Source organism: Camelus bactrianus, chromosome X, assembly GCF_048773025.1.
Source record: "Camelus bactrianus isolate YW-2024 breed Bactrian camel chromosome X, ASM4877302v1, whole genome shotgun sequence".
NCBI classification, from domain to species: Eukaryota; Metazoa; Chordata; class Mammalia; order Artiodactyla; family Camelidae; genus Camelus; species Camelus bactrianus.
This window is the reverse complement of record NC_133575.1, coordinates 35,552,416-35,573,997: the sequence shown is the minus strand read 5'-3', so window position 1 is coordinate 35,573,997 and position 21,582 is coordinate 35,552,416. Positions and strand designations below refer to the sequence as shown.

General features: G+C 35.7%; 1 protein-coding gene across 8 annotated transcripts in view; it reads right to left on the bottom strand.

Moving 5' to 3' along the window:
- Positions 1-2,563: 2,563 nt before the first annotated feature.
- Positions 2,564-21,582, bottom strand: part of KDM6A (lysine demethylase 6A) — a 168,116-nt gene continuing 149,097 nt past the window's right edge. For all 8 annotated transcript variants that reach the window (XM_074359374.1, XM_074359375.1, XM_074359377.1 and 5 more), the window contains 5 exons: positions 19,838-20,025; positions 18,884-19,025; positions 7,534-7,660; positions 5,112-5,282; positions 2,564-3,965 (listed from right to left, as the gene is read on the bottom strand). In XM_074359374.1, the coding sequence (XP_074215475.1) occupies positions 3,936-3,965; positions 5,112-5,282; positions 7,534-7,660; positions 18,884-19,025; positions 19,838-20,025 (658 nt within the window). In that variant the 3' untranslated portion in view covers positions 2,564-3,935. The remainder of the gene's footprint in view (positions 3,966-5,111; positions 5,283-7,533; positions 7,661-18,883; positions 19,026-19,837; positions 20,026-21,582) is intronic.

Below are 21,582 nucleotides of genomic sequence, written 5' to 3'. Positions count from 1 at the left end.
ACTATTACTGTGTAAAGCACTCCAGGACAATGATACAAAGTGTTTAAAATTGACGGTGGTCTATTTGTTATTTCACCAAAGACCAATTTAATTTCATCCCTGGTGCTGCTGGAAAGACAGAAGTGACTCCACCACTCAATTCAATACCTTTTCCCACCCTCTGTGATCAGGCCGTTGCTCCACTGAAGGTGCTCTGGCAGTGTCGCAGTCATCTTGAGCCAAACCCAAAGAAATCCATTTGATCCTCATCTTTTCAACACAGTACAGTTACTTTTCAAAAGCTTTAGCTTGCCTGGTATCATCCTGGCTGGTTTCTTCTAGCTTTTGTCTCCTTGGCCATCTCCTCTCCTCTTCCATGCTGACGTTCCTTAGTGGGTATTTGATCTACCTCTTCTCACTACACAGTTCCTGTACGATCTTCTCCCCTCTGGCTCCAATCAGCACCTCAATGGACAGCCAGATACATGGTTCCAGTCAAGGCCTCTCCTGGGGAGGGGGAGGGTATAGCTCAGTGGTAGAGTGCATGCATAGCATGCACAAGGTCCTAGGTTCAATCCCCAGCACCTCCATTAAAAAAAAATGAATAAATAGACCTAATGACTTCCCCCCCACAAATTTTAATTTTTAAAAAAATTTTAGAAAGGCTTCTCCTAATTCCAACTACTTAGATGAGCTGTAAGCAATTCTACTCTTTATATCCTATTCTAGTTAGAAGCACTCCCACCCATGTGTAGACGTCTAATGGGTCCTGTGGACTTGTCTTTCAAATCTGTGTTCTTAAATTCCATCCTCACAGCATCCAAATCATCTCTTCCTTGAATTTCTATGCTTTAGAAATATCCCTCTGGCAGCAACGTAGAGGAAAAAGTGTTAAAAACAGGTAGGAAGACTACTAGAAGGTGTGATATAAACCCTCCTGAAATGCAAGCCCCAATACTACTCACCCTTCTTGTCACCTCTTCTAGGTTTTGCCTGATATATACATGAATCTCCCACATTAGATGTGTGTATGAATAGCAGAGGGCAGGGATCACCATCTTACTCAGATTCATTTTTTAGGAGATGCTAAATAAATACACTAAGTGAAAATACGCATGATAATTTAAAAAGACTTAGTAACTAGGTTCCGAGAAGCAGACCTCATTTAAGTTCAATTCACAGTATTATGTGATCTTAAATTTTAGTTAACTGATTGATTATGAGTAACTTGAAGGTTCCAACTGTCAATTTACTACTTTGGAAAAGTGATTTAGATTTTTTTTTCAAAATGCAGAAGCTAACATTTTTTTTTTAATTGATTTTACTTACATGGGTTGAACAAGTTGAACTGCTATACTGATGGTGTAAGATTTCCTATCTCTCTGGTGACAATGATAAAGAAATACGATTTAGTTCTCACTTTCTGGATCAACATGTTTTTTAATTACATGGTACATTTAGCTTCTTTCTCTGAACAATGTGTGTGTGTGTGTATGTGTTGGTTACGATGCAAACTTGTTTCATTATTAAGGCATCTAGAGTATGTGCTTAGTGGGATTTATCTATGCAAGCAAAGAAAAAAATCATTCTATTTCTTCTGAAACCTCAAAAATGTAAATTATGAAAACTGTTAAACTGATGAAAAGAAAGCAGATATTAGACTTTGCTCATCTAGTTATATTTCACAGTAATGCTGATGTGTTTGACTTGTCTCCTATCCTCTTCCCATTTAAAGACTAAGTGAGCAAGTATTATTCTTGACATGTCACTTTCAAATAAATGTGTTAGTGAAACACCACTAAATTACTCCTAAATGTCAAACAACTTATATTAATCTTGGCAATAAACCACCTTAATAAAACCATAGAAAATAAGACACTGTGTTAGTAAGATAAACTAGAACTGGTTAAGAAACATTTAGGCATAGCTTTAGCATTCTTATAATCTTTGTTTCTGGAGAGATGGCTTTAATATTTTATTTATTTTTTATTTGGAAAACTGTTTGACTTGAGTTCTTAAAAAAAAAATACCAGTGGTAAACGTCCTGAGCAGCACTTAGACAAGTCCTCCTGCTCCTTAACTAAAATAAATATGTAATTATTTCCATCTGAAATTGTCAGTTAAGAGATGATTGCTGCTAGTAGATATTCAAATTCAGTATTTACCAAATTATTACCTAACTGGATAAAACATATCCATGCTTTGAAGCCTTCAAACTGTTTCTTGGGGGACAACATACTCTAAAACTGTATGAAAAGGAGCACCTGTTAATGCAGTCAGCACAGCATTTCACCAGACAGGATTATAAATTCTCTTTAGTCATATATAACTTCATTTACAGCATTCCCTATGCTTCTTCGCTGAATCTTCCTGGAAAAAAAGCTTGGAACAGTGTGATAAAACGAGACTATGTGCCAAATGCAAGGTACCATTATTATAAACTAAAATACTATTATTAATTAGAAGGGACTTGTTCATCCTAATACAGCTTGCTATATGTTACTAGTGACATGGGATTTGCAGACTCCCTCCCCTGCCCAAATCATGCCATGCAAGAAGGAAAGTATGAAATGTCAAAACTGCCTAACATGAAAAAATAAGTCTCTTAATTTATTTGCATTCTAAAATAGAGCCCTTCATCTGAATCTTCTTTCCATATAAAGCATTACTAAGCGATGTACAGATCCGTCAAGCCCATACAACATTCCCTTTAAAATCTTCAGTTCGATCACTGTTTGTTCTCTACTATTTATACTACATTTTGGCAACAATTGCTTATTCGTCTGTCATTGCAGTAATTGCAACTTAATAATAAACCAGTCTGACATTTTAGGTCTTGAAGATACATACCATATATATTTCTTTAAAAATAATCATACTTTTGTAAGCAATACTTTACAGTAGACACCTCAAAAATCTACCATAAATGTGAAACTTAAAACGAGAAAAATTTCAGCTCTAAATCTTTATACATATATATCCAGATTTCTATATATATTATATATACATACACAAGTATATATAAAATATATATAATCAGATTTGAAAAATGAACAAAAACTGGGCACTGTACATAAAGTCTTTTTAAAACTCAAACAATAGAAAACTCTTTAAACATTAAACAATTTTAATAAAAGTTTCTGTACAATGCTAAGCAGTTTTATTTACACATAGAAAATGTAATAGGAGTAGTGTTTGAAATTACAGAACTCCTTAAAATTTAAATGGCAGGTAAATCTGGAAAAAATAACAGCATTCCATTCACAAATATCTTCAAGCAATAAATATGTATTTATAAATAGTGTAAATTTACATCAAGATTAGAAACAAAAATCACAAATCTGAAGTTTATTCCTTAGTCTATGTGCAATCCATTATCTTTGTGACTTGGCTGTTAATTTTTTAAACATTTTATTTAGGAACCAAAAGTGTAATAACCGTCATGGTTTCAAAACAAGACAGAAAAACATAAAAGCAGTAAAAAAGTTCCTTACCTAACTTTTCACATTAAAAAAAAGTTGACCAAAGAAAGACTTAAAATTGCTAACTACCTTACAAAGAAATGACCAGCTAGGCTAGTATTTTTTTCCAAGGAAAATTCTGATGGGGGAAAAGATAGATGAAAACCAATTCATCATCCCAGAAATAGAGAAATATAAAAGAAGTTGTGTTCAAGTCAGTAGTCTGTATGATGTTGCCAGTTTTGTCAGATATATACAAAACATGGAAATTATTATTTTTTTTGTTTTCTGAAGCACAGCTGATCAGCTCTGTGAGAGTCCTGGAGCAGGAGCAATGCTCTCCCCGTCCAGTCGGGTTGACACTCCGCACTTGGAAGGTTGCATAGACACAGTTTTCAGCCAGCAGCCTTACGAGATAGCTACAAAAACCAGTGGTGCAGAACTGGGTTACTTCCTGAATAGCAGAAAAGGTCTCATAATGTCCATGGAACAATATCAAGATGAGGAGGATGGTAATGGAGGAGCCTGAAAATAAAAGTAAAGTATGTTACTTTGGTATACAAATTGTTAATAGTGTTCCCTAGCTCAAGGCTACAAATGTAGTCTGCTTATTAAAGCAGGGAAATGACAATTCTCAAGGAAGTTCAACAGCTTGCCACACTCCGTCAAGCACGACATCCCTTACTGTCTCCCACCTGGTCAATTTTCCTAAGAGTCTGAGACCATTACGCTATGCTGTGCACCCACAGTTTTCTATACTTCTTCATCAATTGATCAAAAACTCTTGCAATGTTATTAGGTTGACCATTTTCTTGAGATTACTTAAAAACAAAAAGAAGGCTTGTGGAAAATAATTTAACAAATTAATTACAATTACATTAGCGATCTGCTTCAGAACCTATCTTAACAAGATAATGCATTTTGTTTAACATATTCCAGATGATTTTCTTCCTTAAGCAATCTTGAAGACTGTTCAAGTGAAAATATCAGGAGCTAAATTTCAAAGAATTCAGTTTCTGATCACATATGTAAGAGAAAAGTATTGGAGGAATTCAGCAATTCATAAATTATGTCTGTGTTTCTATTCATAAAACTACTGATGTGCTCGAGTAAAATGCATCCCCCTAAGCATCTGCTGTTTAAAGTTAAAAACTGTGTGCAATTTATAAAGATACTTGAATTTCATAAGGTTATATAACGTACCAGGAAGTTAAGCTCCATCAAATATTCCCATGAGGTTAATACTTCTGGCAAGGTCAAAATTTTAAATAAATACAATTAGCTCTGAAAGCAGAAGTATATTTAAAAGCACACTTACTGATTCATTTTGTGGATGCTGACCTGTGTACACAAACGTTTTGTTAACTGAGATCAAGTCACATCAAATGATGTGATAGTGTTCCAAAAGCACACAAAGATTTTAAAATGTAATTACTGTGACATTATATAGGCTGGTCTCACCCAGGAAGAAAAATGAAAATGAAATATGCCAATTTCATAGGAATAAATAAGTCAAGGAGGGGGGAATGATATGAATATTTCCTCATGTAATATCTAACAAGCCAAAGGAAAATTTAAAGATCTCATTACCTCCTACTTATCAGGTGACAGAACAAATACTGCTGCTTCCCTATCCAGCTAACTATGTACTCACACGTTGATTTCACTTACTAATGTAAATTGGTCATAGACTTGCATCAGGTCCTCCATTTTGTACTGTTCTAGCACCACAAAATTTTCCAGGTTTCCACTTGTTTTTCGTGCACAATCTTGGCAATGCACTATGTAGGTCTTTCGAGAATTGCTCTCATTAGTGACAAAAAGCAGATCAAAAACCTCCACCTATTTTATACAAGAGAAAAAGCATTCAAATAAATAGTATTTATTTGTTGGACTACTTTAGTAAAATCACAGAGTCTACTTTACATAGAGTTGTTAATAGTGATCACTGGTTAAGAGTAGGTACTAAGACAAACATGGCTATGTTTGAGACTCTTTAATAGACCAGGTTTATTTTGCACCAAACCCAAAGACATGGATGGTGGTGCTTATTTAGGGGAGTGACCTAGGGGAATGAAATACTCATTACAACCACTGGCAAAATCCTAATTCAAAAGTTTGATAATGGTCAGCCTATTTTTTTGTTTTAAATCCAAAACATTAGTATACAATCAGATGAAAGTGATCATTATTTTCCTTCTACTTCTCTGTAATAGTACTCATCACATTACAAAATGATTATAAATCAATAAAAAATGTTAAAAAAAAATAGTACTCATCACAGGGCACTGTGTATGAATATCTGTCTTCTCCCATAGACTGAGCTCCTCAAAGATGAACTTTTATTCATCTTTGTCCCCCCAGAGCATATCACAGTGCTTAGTGCTTAGCCAAACCTCAAAACAAAATTTTTAAATGAATATATTCTGATTATTCTGCAGAAAAGGAAACTGACAGGTAAGTGACAGTAAGTGAGTATTCAGCTATAACCCCCATGTTAAGGAGTACGAGTATAATTAAAAAGTGTATTTATGAGTATAGCATGGTTTTAGAAATAATACCTCTATCTTATAACAGAGAGACTGATAAGTTGCAAAGATTCAAGCAGGGTATGGAATAACAACAGTACAGGATAAAAGTCATTCTCAAATACTGGAAAGCTTATATATTCATTTTTCTAAGGTACAACACACCTGACCAGACTCTATCTGATCTCCCAATGACATACTTTGGTCAGGTTATACAACATTAAAATAGCTGATGGATTCAATCATTTCAAATTAAAAGTCCACATCAGAATTACAGAATTTCAAGATTTGAAATGGATCATTAACATCCTTGGCTTTGGCATATCCTTAACATCCTTGAATGTATTCAATGAAAGAAAATTCTCATGACTTCATGTCTTCTTTGAAGTTACGTTAATTAAAATCCCAGACTTCACCATGTTTTCCATTACTATCAATGAGCAACAACACGAACCTCAGGTAATCTGAGCTAGAAAACTTGTGAGCATTTTTCGACCTGTCCCTCACTTCTGCCATTTAATGAGTTGTCTTGTGGATTTTACCTTTGAAATATTTTTTAACTCCTCCTCTTCTTTAATATTCCCACTGCCAGGTGCTAGTCTAGGCCTTAGGATAACAACTCTAACACCACTGCAACAGCCTCCTACCTCCACCCTCCTCAATCACTTTTGTCTCGGAAATACATATCCAACTTGGATGTCTGCACAAAAACTTTTGATGGCATCAGTGACCTCAGAATATCAAATTCCTTAAAATCATTCAAGATGCCATAGTCTCATGTACATTACAATTGTTTATAATTTGTCTTCCCCAAGTAGGATATAAGCTCCTTCAGAGCAGGTACATATTTTTGTTTCTACATCTCTTGCAAGCCTTGGCAACAGAAGACTGACCAATGTACTGTGAATTGTAACAGAGAAGACTGAACAGTGATCTGCTACACTGAATTCAGTTTTTTGGCATCTGTCTATGTCTAGACAGTTTAAAATCTCAAGACTAAACTTGACGATTATCATCTGAAATGATAATCGGTATCCGTGGGGTACTGGTTCCAGGACCCCCTATGGATAACAAAATCTGAGGATGCTCAAGTCCCTTGTATAAAACATTGCAGTAACTGCATATAATCTATGCAAATCCTCCTCTATAGTTTAAATCATCTCTAGATTACTTATGATACCTAATATAATATAAATGCTATGTAAATAGTTCCCAATGCATGGAAAATTTAAGTTTTGATTTTGGGAACTTTCTGGAATTTTCCCCCCTGAATACGTTCGATCTGCAGTTGGTTGAATCCAGACAGGAACCCGTGGATACAGAAGGCCAACTGTTAATCTACCAGATAAATGACTCCAGTAGATACTTTAAGAGTTAACTCACAGTGAAACAGTGTATCACCAGATTAAATTTTAATAGTAGCTAAATAACAAGATTGAGTACAATGTCAATTTCACTAAATTCATTACATAAAAGTCTAAATGTATTTAAAAAAATAACTAAAGAGAAACCAAACCTGGAGAGGCAAGAGGTTTATAAAACTGTGGGTAAGAACAGTCACCTACCTCACAAATGCTACAGTAATGCGCTGGCTCTTCTTTTGTCCGCCCATGCCATATAATCTCTTTTCCTGCAGCAATGAGAGCTTCCCTCAATGTCTGACACTGCTTCAGAGTTCTCAGAAGACAATACCTATATTGTGGGGGAAAAATTTATTTGTGACCAGCACCTGAATATTGAATATTTTTAGCATGAAGGATGTTATCAATAGAAGTCATGCCAAGAGACTCTGTTCTAGTATTTGTGACGTCATCGTTTTTCTCTCATCAATTTCTCGGATAGTCTCAGACTTTAAAAATAAGGCCAATACTCAGCAGGTCTGACAGTGACATTATTAGATCACTTACAGTTGGAATAACTGATAATCTGAATGTCAGAATATAATAACCTGACTCCTTGTTTGAATATAAGCTGCTAATTTTGGTTGTTATTTGGGCAAGTCAATTAACCTCTCTGGGAGTCAATGTCCTTATCCTTGAAATAAGGGGTCTGAATTTTAGGTCTGAACTCTGATTCTAAGAAAGGCAGGAAAGCACATTATTTCTATCAGTACTACCTTAGACACTCATAAATAGCATTATCTATACAGTTGCTCTTGAAACTTCAGAGTATATAAGCAAAAAAGTATGGGTTTCATCACCATACAATACAGAAATGGTTTCATTATAATGCTGAAGATGAAAAAAATACCTAATTGCTTGATTTTACCTTGAAGATAATATAGTGAAGTCTTTCATTTATATCAACACAATTGAACTTTTCTTGTAATTTATACCTTTTTCTAAATTCATGATGCTAATGATATAGTGAATTCTCCTAGTTTTTTTTTTTTTTTCCCCTATAGTTTGCTGTCAGTACTTGGAACTGTCTGCTAAGTTCTCTTACTTTCCTGTGAATCTTAGTAGCTCAGGCTCTTCCTTTGAATAGAGAAGTTAGACTAGATGATCTGCATGGCACTTTCCAGGTCTAAAATTTGGAGACAATGAAAATAACCCTAAAGAAAAGGAAATGGATTTAGCAACTGAGTGTTGTTTGAAAGTAAAGGTCTTAACTATTTTATTCACGCTGCCTACTCACCGCCTGGGACAGTGCCAGGCATATAGGAGATGCTCAGTCAACATTTGATTATGGAACTACTAAAACTTAATGTATGATAAGTAATATATTTAACTTCTCTTAATTTATATTTCCTTGCTATTTTATGTTACTAGGTTAAAGTATTATTACTTATCAGAACCCATGTAAATTAGAAGCTAGGGTAAAAAAGATGATTAAAGGGATATGTAAAACTTGATAGCTTATTTAATAAACATAAAACAATGTCAACTTTACAGTTGTAAGGCAAATCCCTTTAAATATATTCAAAGAACTTCTCTCTCAGTTGGGCTCTAGCAATTCTTTTATGTTTAACTTATTTAGAAACAAAATAATGCAATAATGCTTTATTTACACTATTGGTTCCAAGTCAAAACTAGGAAAGAGGGTGTGTGTGTGTGTGCGCGTGCGCGCGTGTGTAGATGTGCCAGGGGAGGCAGCAAATAAAAATGTGGATCACGGCAAGGAGAGAGCATATAACGTAGACCATGCCGCTAGGTCTTGAATAGTACCTGTTCTTCCCTTTTTCACTCCCCACGTCCCATACAATTCATCTCTGAAGGCACTGATCTTACTGAACAAGCTTTCCAAGGAGGGCCTCAAAATAAGGTCTTTTTCACAGAAAAATAATTCCTAGAACTATGCAGATAACTTTGGAAGATTTGTAGATACAACCATACTCCCACGTGGGAAAACAAACAAAAATAATAAAACAATATAATAAAAATAAATAACTAATTGAAAATACGAACCAGACAGGAAACATGGTATTAGGTACTACACACATACTATGCCATTTAGGCCTCTTAACAATCTTGTGTAGGAGGCATTGTTGTCTCCACCTCACGAATAAGGAAACCAGGTCCCAGAGAAGCTGCTGTCATAAAGCTATTTTTAAGTGAATGGGCTAGGTGTTTGCAAAAGCAGAACATCGCACATTTCCCCTCACTATCTCACACTGTACTATCTTCTTTCTGGTCTCTTCACATCTTCTTCCCCATCCCCTCCCCCACCCCTTTCTCTTCTGAAGATGAGATACTTGGAGCTCGGCCAGCACAGGCCCCCACCCCTACCCCAACAAACACAGAGCCTTGGTTCTGTACAGTATCATTCCTCTCTACTCAGCGAATGAACTTTCATCTCCAATGCTACTGACTACTTTGATGGTTAGATTGTAGTTTATAATTTATGGCTAGTTTGGTAGTTTCATCTAGAAAAAGGCAATATATTACTTTTCTGCAAACAATAAAGGGTTAGAGCTAGGGTTGCTAAGAATAAATACCATGCCATGAAATCACAGCTCCAAAATTTTTATTTTGTGAGATACTGGAACCTTAGAAAATCGACAGCTCTATTAATCTGATCTGACAAGAAATAACCAAATTGTGGCTTCTGCCTTGCCCTTAAGTTTCTTCCCCTAACATTAAAATTTTTTGTTCCTTCCCATTTTCAAAAGGTAGCAGTGAGATGTGAGGGTGGTCTGGCTGCGACAGCTATCACCCCACTGATCATCAGGGCTGATTCGGGTGATCTGGCTGGCTAGGCAGGTGTCCCCTTCCTCCCTCTCCGCTCCATGTGCTTCCCTCCCGAAGCTCGGTCGAAGACGATGACCTTCCCCGATAGAGGAGGACCGTGCTTCCCCATCAAGGGTATATGAGTATCTGCACTCCCCTGCTAGGACCTACAAACAAGCTCTCAAAAGGTAGCAGCTGAGAATAGAAGGAGAACTGAGACACTCTTCTAGAGTCCACAGCAATGGGCAGGTCCTCAAGAAAGGATCTGATTCAACTGAAGTGTAGGAAAAATAGAAAATAAAGAGGTGTAAGGAAAGGAACCTAGGGAAGATACAGATATAATATTCAAGACTTAACTGTTCTGCTTTGATTAATCCCAGACTGATTTTATATGAAGACAATTTTTTAGTGTACTGAAGAGCTAAAAAGTCAAAGTCAAACATTAGGATTGTAATCTTTCATCTTAATTTTGCTGAATTTTATAACATTTACTTTATAGAAATTAAGAATTCAATTTGTTAAAAACAAAATAATAAATCACTAGCAAAAAGCATAAAAATGTAGAAGATAGAAGATGCTGTTTTAAATAAATGTATTTTAGGAACAGGGTCAGGAATCACTTCAAGAGCTAGAAGCTTGGAATGCAACTCCCCTTTGACTTTTCAGGCTCAGTCAGGATCAGTCTGGTTTCAGGACACAAGTCCTGTTTTCGGTTGTTTGGACAATAAACTACATAGAAAGGCAGGGGATAATAAAGGCAGTTCTGGTTTGGAAGAAAATCACAAAGAGGAGGCTGATTGAGGGCTTGGTTTATTTGAGGTTACACAGAAGGGTATAATCCAACCAAAAACCCATCTGGCAAAGATGAAACCTAAAGAGGGATGGAATTTCAGAAAATGGCTTGACAAAGAGGTTAGAAATGAAAATATACTTGAAATACTAGAATAAAAAACCTGAAGACAATGAGGACAAATGATCATACGCAATATATTTATAAATCAATACATTACACAAAAGATAAATAGACGTAGTATGCCATGGATGCTAAAAGGAAGGACAGCACAACTTCAAGCTAGGGGAGGCAGAACTCACAGAAGTTCACATGAAAAAGTTGTCAATTTACATATGAACAGGAAGGAGAAGTGGGAGAAAGGCACCTTCTAGGCAAAAGGAATTCCATGAACAAAGGTAGTGTGGGGATTATTTAGGGAATAAACAATTGTTCTTGTGATTTTAATCTTGGGATGAGGAGAATAAAAGAAAGAACGAAGCCATAATAATATTACATTATGAAGTTAAGAAAACACTGGGAATTACTGACAGTCTGTGGGTAACCTAAGTTTCCAAAGTAAGTTCCCAAATATCAGTGTGGAGGTAAGATGAACCAAGGGTTAACCCGGTATGGCACTTTTAAAGCCTTTACGGTAACAATCTCAGCCACTAAGAAGTAGGTGATGGACAAATTTTAAAAGTATACCAAGAAGTGCCTTGCCCTGCCCAATCTCTTACTGAAAGAGCCATGTAGGCAAAGTGAGCTAACACATGAGCCCTCAAAACTTGCACTCCCCTAGGCCAACAGAGAGTGTCTGAACGTCAGTAAGACACCTAACAGTTTCATTTAAACCAAGCACATGGCTGAAAATCAAGGTCTCAGTCAATGATAAAATGAGTATCTTATAAATTTTAAACTCTCAGATGGAAAAAACAAGCATGAAAGCAAATATATGTTAACCATGAGATTGCAGAGTTTTAGAATTTTTAGATTTGTTTGCTCAACGTTATCACAAAGCACTGTATATTTAACCCAATGGTATATTAGGACCCCCACTCAGGACAACAGCACGAGAATCTATGCTAACTATGAACCGATCTTCGTGGCTATACCCTCTTGTCCAATTATTAGGCCAACAGGCTATGACTAACGAGTTGTAGAACACCTCGTATACCCACTTAAACAAGGGAATCAAAGGGAAAAGGGAGTTAATATTTAAGTTTGTTTAGGGTGTCCCTAACTTGCCTGAATCATAGGATTCATCTAGGCCACTGTGAAAGACTCCTAGGGTTCTTCACATAGAGCTTTGAATTTACTTGTTAGGAACAGAGTCTAGACATCTATTTTAATAAGAGTCTCAGGTGGTTCTTATAAGTAGGCAAGAAAACCAGTGCAAACCTCTTACTTCATAAGTGACAAAATTGGAAACAATGTCTAAAATTTAAAACACTATTTTTCAGCAAATCACCATGTTTTTATGAACAGAGCCTTAAGAGAGCACAGAGAGAAAGCCATAGAGCAGGTGAAAGCACAGATTCTGGAGCCAGACTGCCTGGGTTCATATCCCAGCTCTATATATATTTCTTATTCTCTGTGCCTCAGTTTCCTCAGCTGTAAAAAGGGGACACCTAACTCAGTACTATTATGAGGATTACATATGTTACATAAAACGCTCAGATTAACACCTAGAAGTTAGTGATCTGTATTTGAACTTGACATGACATTCTTAAATTGTGTTAAAGATAATTATTTAATTACTAAAGTGAAGTAATTTTTTATATTTGAAGACACTGTGCAATGAACGCCAACTGAAAGTGTAACAGTTACACCCAAAAGAACATAAAACAGATAATTTAAAAGGTGTTTAGATTTCTCAACCTCAGCACTGCTGTTATCTCGGGCTAGATAATTCTTTGTTGCGGGGTGCTGCCCAGTGCATTGTAGGATGTTTAGCAGTATCCCTAACTTCTACCCACATAATTATCAGCAGCACCCCTCCCACTCAAGTCATAACATTGCCATATGTCCTCTGGGGAAGAGGGGAGGGGAGGTAAAACTGCCCGCAGTTGAGAACCACTAGACTAGCTTCAATGCAGGAGGTATCTGGAAGAATGTGAAGCAGAGTATGAAAATTAGCTTATTTTAGTAAAATAGCTAGGATGTAGAAATTGAAAGAGATTTACAAAATGACTTACTCAGATAAAGGACTTTATGGAATTCCAGGGCTCTGAAAGACCCAACCTGAACTTGAAAGTGCAGAGAAAAAAACCAGAGGGGCGTTGACTTTTTAAAATAACTGCAGGTAGTTGTCTCAAAATGGTAACGAAGGATTAGCAGGCAACACAGGAGAAAACACCATTTCCCATTATTAATCACTCAGTGCAAATAAATACAGGTTCATAATCTCATCATAATCCCACAAATTTTTCATAAATTTTGCATAAACTCATTGGTGTTGAAACTTGATCTGGGGCTTTTTACTGCTTTCACTTAGCTCATCAGAGTGACTATATGTTTAACTGCAGAAGTATCAGTGTATTTGATTTCAGGATACTGCCACAGACTCTGATGGGAGAGTAAAATACATTATAAATGCACTGTATTACCTTCCTAAATCCAAAGATTCTGAATACCAAAATGCATTTGGCCTAAGGGATTTAGGATAAGGGACTATGGAGCTGTAGTATCACTTCTATGAAGCCTTTCCTAAAAGTTCCCCTCTCTCAGAAGTGCCTTCCTCTGTTCTCCCCTATTTTTTTTAAAACCAGTATCTCCATCATTTAAGCAAAGATCACGTATTTTAATGTTTTGACTATTTCCCCATTTATTTTAAGCAGTCTGAGAAGTGATCAAATCCTTTTATCACCTAGCATGATACTTGAGTACCAACTCAGTTCATAGTATGTATTAAACAAATATGACAGAATGAAAAGAACTGGGTAGAGCTGAGTGAGTGAGTGGACGGAGAAGGCACAAGGTCATGTTGCCTAAGTTCTTAATGGTTGGGCAGACTTACCACTTAACCACGTAAACCTAAAAATCACACATTGTAGGCTCACAGTCTTTAAGAACTAAAAACAATTAATTCAGGGGAAAAGTTAAAGAACATCTTTGCAAATGTTCCCCACTCACTTCTTGTGTCTAGCTGATATTTTTTTCTTTTAAAATAGCCTGCGATTCATATGCTTAATGTAAACTAAATCAATGCCTTACTGAAAGATAATTTCAAGGGATAAGAAAAAAGAGGGGAGGTGTAAAAATTGCAGTTCATATTAAAGATGGTTTAAAAATACCAAATGAAGTGGTAAAAATAAATAGAAAATTCAAGCACACATCTAAAAGAAATGGAGAAATGGCTGACAAGGTAAGTGGGGATTTGTAAAGAAAGGTTACATCTGTGCCTTTGTTATGTTTAGAATAGCTGGTTGCTGCTGGTGACCTCAGCAAGACAAGGGACAGGAGTATATTGAAAGTGGGAGTTCAAATTGCTGTGGATGGTAGAGTGAATAGGAGATAAAGAAAATGACTCAAAGCAGAGGGAAGGAATTCCAAGGGAGAATCATCTCTTAAGCACTGGCATGGCTAACCAGCCAGGACAAACTAATACCTCTTCCTCCTGTCTTGACTGCTCTCTGGAATCCCGCATTTCCTACAGCTTCTGTTAAACAGCTCTGCACAACTCTTCTACTGGCTCCTCACACTTGTCACTGTTCCAAAATGAAGCCCTGTGCCACAGATACATTCAAGTAGCTTTTACATAAGATGGGTGCAGGCTTATTAAATCCTGGCTCTAACCAAATGGGTGACCCTGGGATGCTGAGAGGCATAACTGAGACACAGTCTGGAAAGTACTTTGTTCAGTGCTTGGCTAAAGACCAAGCTGAGTTTATTAACAACATTATTATAAAACCATCTAGAATCCAGACTTGAAAACCCCAAAGTATTTACTTCTTTCTTGATTTACTTGACTTACTTCTTTTTCTTATCACCCAGAAGCTAATTCTATTTAACTTCTAGAAACATCTTTATGAAATTCAAATTACATATTGGTTAAAAACCCACCGAAAGCTCTCCAACAGAATAAACTTAAGTTTGACACACATGATCTGCCACTAAGAACTTTTAGTTGTAAATATCTTATTCTACTACTCATCACACATACTGTGCTCAAGCCAGAATGTACCACTGTCTGTTGTTGTCAACACATACAGAGCAGAGTAGCATCATACATACATTTAAGCTCATGTAAATACACAGCAGGGAAGGAAGTCAGGAGAGAGAGCAAAGGAGGTAGGTGATAAGGAGAAAATGAGACCAAGAGGAAGAGAAGATGATCTGGAGTGAGTATACATTTACTGTTCCTCTAGGCAGTTGGATTTCCTCTGAACCTCTCACAATGGAAGCTGTTTATCATGCTGAGTAAGAACCTTAGTAGTTAGTACAACAGGGCCTCTCCAAATATTCTGCCTGGTGCTCTACTGAAGAAAAAGGGACTTATTCCCTCACTGGAGGAAAACATGACTGTGTTAGACTGAAGGAGACACGGTATGTATGTATACTGTTATTTTATAGATGAACTGAGGAATCTTTCTGATGGCAGAAGACTTTGATCTTAAGTTGGCTTTAGGTACTATTCCTCTCTTCTCTCCCTGCCTCCACATCTTCATCCTTCACACAAAATATCTGCCTCCCAGAATATATAAACTTCTGAAGACTTCTCTGACTCCAAGGCGCTGGAAAGAATCCAGTGAATCTCTTGTTGTATTTCTTCCAGTCTATTTATTTAAATGCACTAACTTTTACTTCCAGATACAACCTATACTACACACACACATACACACTCTCTCTCAAGCCTGGAGCCTTGTATACAGTCAGCAAATATTGATTAAATGAAAGAAAATACAAATAAAAGAAAGGGAGAAATGTTGACTTGTGAAAAGTACATTTTCACCAATGGAAGTTTACAGAGCAAGGCCTAAGGTCTGGATTTATGGTTAACATTTTCAATCTGCGTGATGAGAAGCAGAGCTTGCTAATTATATCTCATGACAAACTCAACCTGGGAGTAGAATTCTTATCATAATGAGGAACACAATCAAGAGTCAAATGATTGGACATTTTGTAGTACAGAGTAAAAATGGAGTAAGGTAAGTATGTAAGTGTGTTTACTTAGATTAAAAAAAAAAAGTAAGGAAGGTATGAGGAACAACAGTATCACCAGTAATTTTAAACAGAAAAACATTCAAATTACGTATATCCAATTTCAACACAAGACAACCTTATAACAAAGATAATGCTACTGTCAATGCTCAACATTTCAAACATTAAGAGGGACAATGATAAACTAGAGTAAGTCTAGAAGGATGGTAAGGACGATAGCAGTGAGGGGGATGAAAGATGATAGAGATGAGATGTTTAAATTAACAAACACCAGGTAGGAAGAAGAAGAGCATCTGACAATGATCTTGTCCTTGATTCCCTTTTCCCTCTTACCCCAACACCCAATCTGTGACCAAGCCTTTCTGATGGCACAAGCTTTTAGTTTAACCACAGCCCCTAATTTAACACCTCTCTCTACCCCCTGTCTAGGTTGATCTTTCCTGTTGCAACTGCCTGGTGATCCCCTACACACACTTCTAATCTTGCCCTTTGGAATCCATTCTCTACAAAAGCAACCAGATTAATTTTTCTAAAGTTTAAATCAGAATCTATCCCTCTCCTACTTAAAATCCTCCAATGGTAACCTGTAACACCCCAAATTAATACATAAATAAAACGTCCTAAGTGTCCGTATATGATCACACGTGCTTCCTGCTCTGTTCACTGAGCGCTACTGTTACCCCCTCTTTCTCTCATTCTGCTACAGTCACACTGTCCTTTTTGTCCTTTAAACATACCTAAATTGTTTCCAATTCAGTCTTCACTTGTTCCCTGGGCCTGAAATGTTGCACCTCTAGATCCTCATGTAGTTGACTCCATCTCATTGCTCAGGTCTAAACACAAAACTCATCTTCCCAGACACCTTCTCTGACTACTTCAGAAAAAGCAGCACTCTCATCCCGCTACATATATTATCTATTTTATCTTGTTCATATAACTTATCATGAATTTATTTAACTGCCTGGAGGTCTGTCTTGCTGCACTAGAATTTAAGCCCTCTGAGTGCCAACATTTTAACTTACACATCGCTATGTCCAGCATTAGTGCCTTAGAATAGTGTTTGGTATGGAGCTGGCTCTCACACTTGTTGAATGGGATTCTACCTAAATCCCAAATATACTCAAGGAATTGGTACCAAATGACAAGCAGATTTTAGGCCAAATTTGTAAAGAACTTTCCAGAATTATAGTGAGGTAATGAGAATGTTTAAGAAGTTGCCGGATGGCCACAAATTATAGATGCTATAAAAGGGATTATTACATGAAGGGGAATCTTGAGTAAATGATCTTTAAAATACTTTCTAATTATAAAATCCCAATCCATCCAAAAAGTGATGAGTCACTTTCAGTCTACATAGTTGTTATATATAAATGGTTCCTATACTGCACTATTCCTTTACCTTCAGGTGAGCTGAATTATCCTCTAGTTTATGCCTATTTCCAACTTACTAAACAACTTTAGTGACTTTACATTATTTTTTTCCCAAAAAGTAACCCTGAACTTGCTATTCAGAGTAAAATACCAATCTAAGATATAATAGAATAAACAAATAGACAACCCCACTACCAATTACATTTATGGAGTATGGTACCTAAGATCCAACTTTTTAAAGGATTTGTACATTACTTGCTATAAGTTGTTTTTTGTTACCTTTGTATCCCCCTACCACTTCTGCCCAGGGCTAGATAAAATAGTGCAACTGATAAAAGAAATAAGATCATCCACAGGCATGTTACCTTGGCCACACAATTTTTGTTTAAATAAAAGTTTAGATTTCGGTTTGAAATCATTTTAATAAGCCAGAATTCCTTTCAAAAGACAGTATCTTGAAAATAACACATGTTGACCAAATTAATATAGCTGCAGGAGAAATACTTAAAGGTAAATACTATTTTAACAAAGATGAAGACAAACTTATTTTATCAGTGAGTATAAAGCAGTGTATTCCAAAATGAGTTTTTGAGATTAATTCTTCAAAGATACTGGTCAAACAAATAAGTTTGGGAAATATAATACATTATAACCCTTCTCCCCCACTCAAAAAACAAAACAAACCACCACATACCAACCCTTATAAATAAGTGTCTAAAACATTTTACAAAAAACTTAAACATTAAAAATTAAAGGACTTGTTGAACTTTATACAATTCATTATTTCCCATATTTCTTTGACCAGAATTCCCCACCTTTTGAGGCTGTAAGTAGTAGCGGTAGAAAACGGTTTAGGGAAACACTGCTATACAGCACTGTTTAAAAATGTTACTTCTAAAGATCTACAAAATAGCTAGGATAGAAACTGTCACAATAAATGAGAAGCTTATTGGGAAATATGTATTCAAATAACTTGTATTAAGTGTTTAAAGCAGATAAGAAAAGGGACAATTATAAGATGGATGATTTAATTAAAATTTTAAAAGTTAACGTTTAAGTCAAATCCCTATATTAAATGCTAATTTCTCTGTACCAGCAATTATTTTTTGATGCCATCCCCTCCCCGTGATACTAAGAGCAGTCTTTCAACATTAAAACTAAAGTTCTCCTAGGAATCAAGTGGTTCAGAGGGCAGTGAGGAAGCACAGGTTTGTGAATCTACTGGTTTAGAATCATTTGTGCTTTTGTTCCTCTTTGTACCACAGTGGACTGACTATTTGGAAGGGAAAATACTTTTAACATGTGGATTCTCGTATTACATTTTGCTAGACATGTGGACCATTTTGTTTTGCTGTCAACATAATTCTATGGGGGTAAAAAAGTATTGAATAGTTAACACTCCCCAAAAAGAGAGGGACTACAGCAGTTTTAGAAAGCACTTACTTAATCATTTCAAAAAGCTTTGGATCTGAGACCTTGATATTTCGTGCCATATTCCAGGAAAGATGAACCATGGGTACTATTGACTTCACACTCTGCAATTTGTTCCATTCGTACCGTTCCACTGCCAATTTATACTGGCAGGCTAGGAAAAAAAAAACAGTTATAAAGTAACTCAAAGTACCACAGATATGAAGATAACTATTATCACCTTCTCAGGTGATATCATCAACACCAATTCTGAAAATCTCAGAACATTACAAAAATCTTTTTTATGTTTTTTTGATAATTGTGGTTAATAATATTAGTAGCGCTCACGTAAAGAGTGCTTACTGTAACTATGTGCCAGGCATTGTGCTAAGGTATTTCGATACATTATACCATTTAATCTTTACCATTAACTTATTAATTTTATCATTTCCATTATACAGATGAAGAAATTGAGGTCCAGAGAGGTAATATAGCTTGCCCAAAGTTGCAAAAGCCAGGTCCTGGTCCTAATCCAGGTCTTTCTGGCTCCAAAGGCCATATTCTTAAACTTAAATATCTACTGCCTGAAGGCAGGTGTAATTCAAACAGACATTGACATAATAGGGTTATTCATATGACATACTAGATAAAAGAAAAATTTTCAAAGAATAAATAACTGCTCTACTTTATTTTCTCCCATAAAGGGTTTCCTTTATAAAACAAAATTGAGCAGTCTAAAAATTATTAAAAGTATCTCTTTCTTGTATATAAAGACATACATTTGTGTTATTTGTTCAGATCTATGGTCCTGGATTTCTATCTGTTAACTCAAACAATATCTTGTACTACAAATTAAAATTTTATACAAGGAGACACTCTTCTTTCAATTTTTGGTGAGTTATATTCCAAGAAAAAAAAGAATAAAACCCATCAGACACAATCCTTTATAAACTAAACTTTTTTTTTAAAGCATATTCTTTAAAATACCTGTAAGTGGACCAACATTCCAAGCAATGTTGTTGCACCAGCCAATAGCCTGAACCCAATGCACAGTGCCTGCATTTATCCAGACCAAATCTCCAGGTCGCTGAATAAACCTATACACTGGAACATTTGCTTCATAAAGATCTTCAAGGTTGGGCCACCAAGAACCCATTAGGAAATTCAAATTATTTCTGAAATAAGAAAAAATATTGCAAATGGTTCAAGTACTTTAATAAGCTCCTTATAAGACTGGAAGACAATGTCAAGAGTTTTTTAAAATATGTTCATTCATTGCACTGACACTTAATTGTTTATGCAATGAGAAATTGCAGTATGTAAAGTGAGTGAAATTAATTACAGTTAAGTAGTAGATGACTTATCCAAAGATCAGTATTACTTCAGCTGATTTTTCAAAGATCCAAATGAAATCGAAAACTATTTTTAAGTAACACTTATTTACATTAACCTTTAATTTCACTAAAGGATATTTTGATTAAACCCTTCTTCCTGGAGTACCTAGAAATCTCTAAAAGGTAAATGGAAGGTGGAGATGATATCAAGCCATTTAAATCACTAAGCAGGAACACTATGGCAGATATAAGTTAAATTTCTGAGGAAAAGTAGAACAGAAAGCAGAATGGTCTCTATTACTATTTTGAATCCTAAGCAGGAAAGGGGACAGGATGTCAGTCTCTGTACAGTTTTGATGACTGGTTGACTAAAACCATGCAGTTGAAAAAAACTTTGTCAAAAATGAACACTCATACACACGCACAAATAACCATCATCATCGCCATCACCACCAACATACTTTGGAAATATACTACAGATCATATTACCAAATTTTTCCTTTAAAATCTGGCTGCTTCTTATTCTACTTCATCATGATATGATATGAAGTATTTTTTAAACTACATACAGTCCATAAAAACTTGCCTATAAAGCCAAATATTGTTATAAACACAAATCCTAGCCCTCCTTAACCCATGTGTTGTCATCATAAAATTGGAGAAAACTTTCTATCCAAAAGCAAGCAAGGAATCAAGTAAGACCATCAAATAATCAAAAGCTAAGGAAAAAGAAAAATCAAACTTACAAAAAAGGAAGCATCCCTTTTATCATATAGTCAAATAAATGGCTATTTCATGACAGGTATTATCTAAAGTCATAAAACAAACTACAGATATGGTCAAATCAGTTAATACCAAAAAGTAACAATCCTTATGTGAAACAAAATTACACTGAAATGCTGAGGTAGCAAGTGTTATTCCCACAGCTGAGTTAAAGTTTACCCTATCTTTCAGACTTTTTAAAACATTATCCTCATGTTCAAGCTTTTTAGGCATCATCTGCCTATTCTAATTAACTTTACTCCCAGGTTACCTCTCCATTCAGATAGGAAAGGAAACTAAATACTAAATATAGTCAATCCCTACTCAGAAATAATAAACAAGGATCACTGTACTGTAGCTGCAATAATATACTACTACCTCAAAGTTTAAGAAATAAAAATATTTCTACAGCACCACAGAGGTTTCCTATGTGACACTGTTCTTTCTCTTGCTTACCACCAGACTGCTGGTCTAGTACAGATTAAAGTAGATCACGTTATTTCATCACAGCATTTAAAACTTTAAAATTCCACATCTTGGGTTTCCTTACATTAAAGGAAACCTTATGTTAAATAGCGAAGACAACAAAAGGTGACTACCTTTTGCTTGTAGATAAAGAAATTTTAGATTATTACG